At 46.5% G+C, this 6254-nt stretch overlaps 1 protein-coding gene across 1 annotated transcript in view; it reads right to left on the reverse strand.

The window, feature by feature from the left end:
* The window catches only part of MTSS1 (metastasis suppressor 1), a gene marked incomplete at its 5' end in the record, with an annotated part of 105378 nt that overhangs the window by 26285 nt on the left and 72839 nt on the right, over positions 1-6254 (reverse strand). The window contains 3 exons of the mRNA XM_010136775.1: positions 2056-2130; positions 3766-3857; positions 5110-5194. Of these exons, the coding sequence (XP_010135077.1) occupies positions 2056-2130; positions 3766-3857; positions 5110-5194 (252 nt within the window). The remainder of the gene's footprint in view (positions 1-2055; positions 2131-3765; positions 3858-5109; positions 5195-6254) is intronic.

Consider the following 6254-nt stretch of genomic DNA (forward strand, 5'->3'; position numbering starts at 1 on the left):
CAGCACCTCACTGCACCTCTCCTCCCCAGGGGCCATGAGAACAACTCTCCGCTCCTCCAAAATATTGCTGCTCCTCCTTTCTTCTGTTCTGGCTACCCGCGTGCCTTCATCGCTTCCACCTTCCTCACGCGTCCCTCTGTGGCCCACTGGGTTTGTGCCCCAGACCCAAACGCCGTGTGCACGACAGCAGTTCTGAGGGATACAGCACAGATGTACAGCAGGTTCACCGACAACCCCAAAAGCATGTCGGAACGGCAAAATTAACTAAGGGAATGACATTTAAAAAAAGTCTTCAATCATAGTGTGTCTGCTATAAAAATTATAGCAAAATGAGGCTGCTCCAAGAGCTGTTTAATCCCGAAGGGGGACAAGACACCAGTGTGCTGACCCTTGTCACCAGACGTGGCACACGTTTGCGGAGGGAGATAGAAACCCAGAAAATCCAAGGAGAAAGTCCGCTTGCTTTAACCACTGCTGACAGACACCCACAGTGGCATCAGCACTAGGAGAACAGCGGATTTTTTTTTTTTCCAGAAGGCTTCAAGCGCCTCTGTCTCCTCTTCCCACCTTACAGAAAGTGCTGTCTCCTCCTCCAAGACTGCAGGTTGATCTACTCAATACCCAGAAGCAGGATAAAAGGGAGATGGAGTCAGATAGCTGTCACTTCACAGAAAGGCGTTCAAAAAATGGTTCCTTATTCCCAGATCACGGCCGTGCTTTTCTCAGCTCTCACCTCCCATGCACTGAGGGGTTGTTTGTATCACATGAAGACAAGGAAAGAGGAGACCAGAAAAGGGGGAGAGAAAGGAAAAGAAACAGAGGGAGTATGGCAGACTCTCTAAAGCTGCTGGCCTGAAGTCAGACAATTAGTGACACAAAATGAGAAACATGTTTATGTGTCACCCAAAAAGAAATTCTTATCACAAAAACTCACGTCCTCCTAAAGATAACCATTCTGATTTGACACACTAAGCTCTGCTACGGGCAGACAGACGCACAGAGCCTGCTCAGCTACGCTTCCTCTTGATGGCTTCCACCTCTCCCTCCCTCCTCTGACGTTTTCCTTTCCTGTGGCCTTCTACCAGCACAATTATTGACTCACCTATGAGGAAGGACAGTCAGACACAGCTCACCTGATCTGCATAGCACACAAAAAATTCAAGAAAATCCCTGCCCCAGCATTTATTTCGCTTGTCCCTGGGCTCACAGTTTTTAGGCAGCGGGGGAAGCTGCGAGCTGCTCAAAGCACACTTCCTACCCAGCTGGGAAGAGCCCAGTGCCAGAAAGAGAACCACAAAGCAGACTTCTGCACAAGCTCTGTGTCATTTTTCCAAAGCTTGGTGGTGTTTGTGCTTGTCCAAGCAAAACCCTTAGAGATGGCAATGATGGAGCTACCGGTGATGCACGTTTCCATTAACCTGATGATGAAACGCCTGCGACAGGATGGTGGTGAGAGAGCATCAGGAGCACGAGATTCAGCTGCTAAGAGAGACAGATTGCCTTTGAGGAGAACTCCCTTTCGTTTCTTACTCATCCTCAGTTTTCTATGGCTGCCAAGTGCCCTCCCCTGACAACCACCCATGCCACCTTCTCAAACTCTGAGCAATAACGTAAGGTTTATGTGAGTAGTTGTTAATAAAAAAAAAAAAGGAAAAAGGTGGTAGAAAGGTAGAACAGTGAGAAATGTTAATAGTTACAGAACATTCGCATAATGGCTTTGTTCTTATATTATTCCAAAAGATTCTAGAAAATTTTACAGGTATCTGCAGAAGCCACGTAACGGTGTCAGTGTTGCTAACAGGAATAAGCCAGCAGCAAGCGCTCTATTTTACAGCGTGATTGACTTTGTACTAACAGCTTTAAGGCTTTTCTACAGGAACATCAGACAGCAGCTTCAGCATATGACTGAAACGGCACGCAGTCACCGAGCCCTGGTGCGCAGGCAGGCACCAGGAACTCAGGACAGGGCACAGTGGAAAGTCCTATCGCTGTTCAATCCCTGCCAACGAGCACAGCACAAGAGGTTCTGAACAGTACAAGTATGAAGCAACTTACCTTTCTTTGCTTTCTTCTGTAGCTTCAGTGTGTCAGACGATTTCTTTTTTATCTCTTGGCGGGCTTTTTTATATTCTAAAAAAACACACAGTCTCTATTATGACCATACTCGATGTCCACGTGAATGTTTTTCGCAGAAACGGCTATGCTTAAAGACATCAGACTACACGTTTTAAGAGGACAGCTACTACTAACCAAAGTGACTAAGAACTCGCCTTTTGTCGTTTGGCTTAATGTAACGTTTTAGGGTGTGAGCACATTCACACAGAAAATCTTACCCAAGTAAACAAAACCTTTACAGAAATAACAACCGAGAAGACAGTACAAAATCAGAGTGCTTTTCATCGCAGAGACTCAGCCACTCTCAGGAATGCAAAACAGAGATGACAGGTTTTCTCAAAACAATCATCCTGAAATGGCAAGGCAGAGAATACCCTGTGGTCCCTCTCCAGCATGAGAGTCAGGCAGAGGGAGCGGGTGCTAAAAGTTGGCCCAAGGAAGGGTCACATTGTCAGCTCTTTATGATGAAGTGGAGCACACTGCAGTTGTCCTCATTTTCAGATGAGCTGTAAAACCCATGAAAATTAAAATCCCAGAACAAAATAGTCCAGGCACATTAAAGGTACCAGATATGAAAACTGATACTTTAAAAAAAAAAAAAAAAGGATAAAAGGCATGTACGCATGTATATACATATACACACACACTTTAATGAAGGAGATCAACATTACTGTTCTTCTAGAGATGGAAAAACAGAAGCAGGCTGGTGGCAGGCACAGGAATTGCACCCCCAACACCCAAGTCTACCTTCTAAACCCTAAATCTCACTGCCACTTTGGCCGGGGTCACCCCTATCTGCAGGAACTCAGGTGATTCCTTCCCCCTGCTCAACACTTCCTGCAGCGTAAGGTAGAAATTTCTTCAACAGCTGCTGATTTAGCTGCTTCTATTTGACCACAGTAATAGTAGGGCAAGTGGGGCAAATACTCTTTTGGAGGCCAAGAACACTCCTCCCCATCAGTTTTCACCCTCCCACAAATTAATTACGGTGACATTGCTTCTTTCAGACACAGCGAAAGTCCTCAAGGGTCTGCGGGGAACAGCACCCATGCTAGAGGGCCATCACCCCCAATACAAGTTTTGCAAAGCCAAAGACTTTGCTGCCTCTTGCCCGAGCGCCCAGGAAAGCCCTCGGAGCCACCATCGGCACTGCAGCTCTGAGCATCCCGTGTCCCACGACACAGTGTTCCCCAGGAGCACGTTCTGTACTGCATCAGGTACAAAATAACAATGCTGAACGTCTTGCAGAGCTGTGCTTCCTCTGGAGGACTCTGTGCCTCAGATATCACACGATCTCATAGTTGGCTGTTAACTATAGCCCGGGGCGTTGCAGGGCTAGATGTGGCACTCCCAAGGCTCAGCACTGCTGGAGATCATAGAGGGAGAGTGGGGTAACAGAGTTAAAACTAGTCGCTGCTATCCAGTCTAGAAAAACAAACCATCCCTTGAGATCCTGCAAACTAGACCTTCAAAATGTATATGCAAGGGTTAAAAATATGGTAGGCATTTTTGGGAGGAGTGTTTTGGAACAGAAAAGTTGCTATACATATTTAAGCACGTCATTCAGTTCCCCAGTACAAACATGAAAAGAGGAAGAAAAGCTGATATTACAATTTTACTCCTATTAAAGAATTCTTCCTCTGTAACTACCTTTTGCATGGTCTTTATCCAGTTGATTGGCCACTTTCTTCCACTCTTCCATCTGTTCTTGAAGTGGGTTTATCAGACAGTCAATTAAAGCACTAATTTTGTTGAAAAAACACAAAGAGCAATCAAATCCTGCAGATGCCCCTATTCTTACATAGAGAGCCAAGGTCAATATTGGAGTATTTTTACTTTTTGCTGCAACAGCTACCAGTGTCACAATGTAAATATCAGAACAGAAAAACGTTTACGCTGGAGAAAGCAAAAGAAAGGACTGGATCAAAAAAGAAAATCCATATCACAAGATAACCAGAATTAACTGCACAGAAGTTCAGGACAGCGAGGAACAGAGCGTAAACCAGAGGAGTGACCCGAAACGGGGCCAGTGCAAACAGACGGATCATCTGTCACACAGAGAACAGCTTAAATGGACACTCCGAGACTGGAAAGGTTCACGCAGCCATGAAGATTATCAACTAAAATAGCACAGGTACAGGTACAAGAAGACAGAGCAGTTGTACAAGCCAATCAGACCCTGCCCACCGATGCGCCTCACCTCTCACCGGTGGAGTCCGCGATACAGCGCTGGGAATACTCCACCGGTTAATGAGACTGGGGTCAAATCACTTCAACAGCTAACTCTGAGGTTAACTACAGACTAACGTTGTCTTCTCACAGCCAATTGCACAATTATCTTTATTTTAAAAGGGGAGAACCATACCGGGTCATCAGGCAAATGGTGAAGCATCGTTTTGGTTCACCTCAGGTCAAGTATAACTTTTAAGCCTGGTTAAAAAAGGCACACGTGCAAACTACTACTTACTACAAAAGCAGGTTGTTTATGTACTGCCCAGCTTACGCGAGTTAATCCTCTCCCATTTCCTCTACGGTCTAACCTGAACTGCCAGAAAGGGAACGAGAGAATTTGCCTTTTCCATAGCTGTTTGCTGAACGTTTCTCTCTTGGCCTCAGTCTACTTGGGTTCTCCAGTAAGCTGAGGAAGCAGCACACCACTGGATGCTGCTTTAAAACTGAGTGACAGACTTCAAAGTCCCGAAACAAAGACGGGGCGGTCACATCAGCAGCCACCTGCTCAGCCCAGCCAGCAGGATCTGACAGCGGGAGCCTGCAGCACTCAGAGTCATGTGAGGTGACAAAGCCAGGCCCCAGAACACGCAGTGAAACGCTGCACGTTCACAACACCTAGTGCACTGCCGGGGAGAAAACTGCTGTTCTCAGCGACACGGTCACATCGGTCGAAAAGCCGGTGCTGGAGGACAGCTTTGGGTGTTCGTGGGTCGCAAAAAGAAGACGAACCTCGAGCTCCAGGCCAGGTACAGAACCACTCACCTTGAGAACTGCCGGAGTTTGGACTCTATACTTCTGTGCCTCATACACATCCTGGTGAGGGCAGAGCCAATCTCTCTGGTACCACCTGAAAAACAAATGACGAGGCAGGTGAGACCCCTGGCAAGGCTCCATCTGTGGTGTAGAGGTGTGACCACCAGAAGGCAGGCACCAAGCCTGCCAGAAGAACCGGTCCATGGTAACTGCGGAATCGACCAGGCTGTTAACTGGGCAGACCTCAGGGATACCCGCCACCTTGGGAAGAGGTAATTCTTGTTCCTCCAGAGACCTGACCAATTAAACACGATTCAAACACAGCTCTTCCCAGCAGCTCTATGTGTCGAGAGGCCCAGCTCCACGGCAGAAGAGTAAGAAGGGCTTGAGATGTCCAAAGACAAGCAGCAAAGCTGGGAAGCGAGCGGGGCACCTACAGACAGGTTACTTCCAAAATGTACCTAGGGGATTCAATCCACTTTTCCCACCTCTAGATTCGTTACACCCAACGCCTCAGAAGGATTTTGCTCCCCCAGAACACACCACTAACGCTGCATAGCGCCTCATCCATCAGCGACACGCAGCAGCAGGGCAGGACACCCACCTGCCATCCCAGAGGACACTATTTTCTGGTCTATTTTTTCAGCACATCGCCAGGAGGTGGCACTACCTGCGCTACCCCCTCACTCTGCTCCCTTTCTGACAACTGCCGGACAGCGGGAATAACTTTTTCCAAGTGTTCCTCCTCTGAAGTTTTCCCTTTTAAAAGCACACGTTCCTCCATTTCCCACTGAGATCAGCCTGTTAAATTTCGGTATTATTATTTTGTTTTGATTACTGTTGGTTCTGATAATTGCTTAGTGCCTATTTGCAAGCCAAATCTACTACTCTCAGGGTACAAACATCAACCTTTGTACGACGCTTTTCCAAACTGCAGCGTTCTCTGGAACAGCAAAGATATCAGCATGTACTTAAAAGTCTCATTTGATTATTGAAATAACCTTAGACTTGTAATATACAGTAAAATATCTTCCTTATGCTTTAAAAACGGTATTGCACACGTAAAAAAATATTTTCCTAGTAAAGAAACTTGAAATTTTAGTAATTTTCTTTATTTTTTAAGCACAAAACCAAGTCACCATCTTCCTGCATTC

The sequence above is a fragment of the Buceros rhinoceros genome, unplaced genomic scaffold, assembly GCF_000710305.1.
Source record: "Buceros rhinoceros silvestris isolate BGI_N320 unplaced genomic scaffold, ASM71030v1 scaffold11945, whole genome shotgun sequence".
In the NCBI taxonomy this organism is placed as follows: Eukaryota; Metazoa; Chordata; class Aves; order Bucerotiformes; family Bucerotidae; genus Buceros; species Buceros rhinoceros.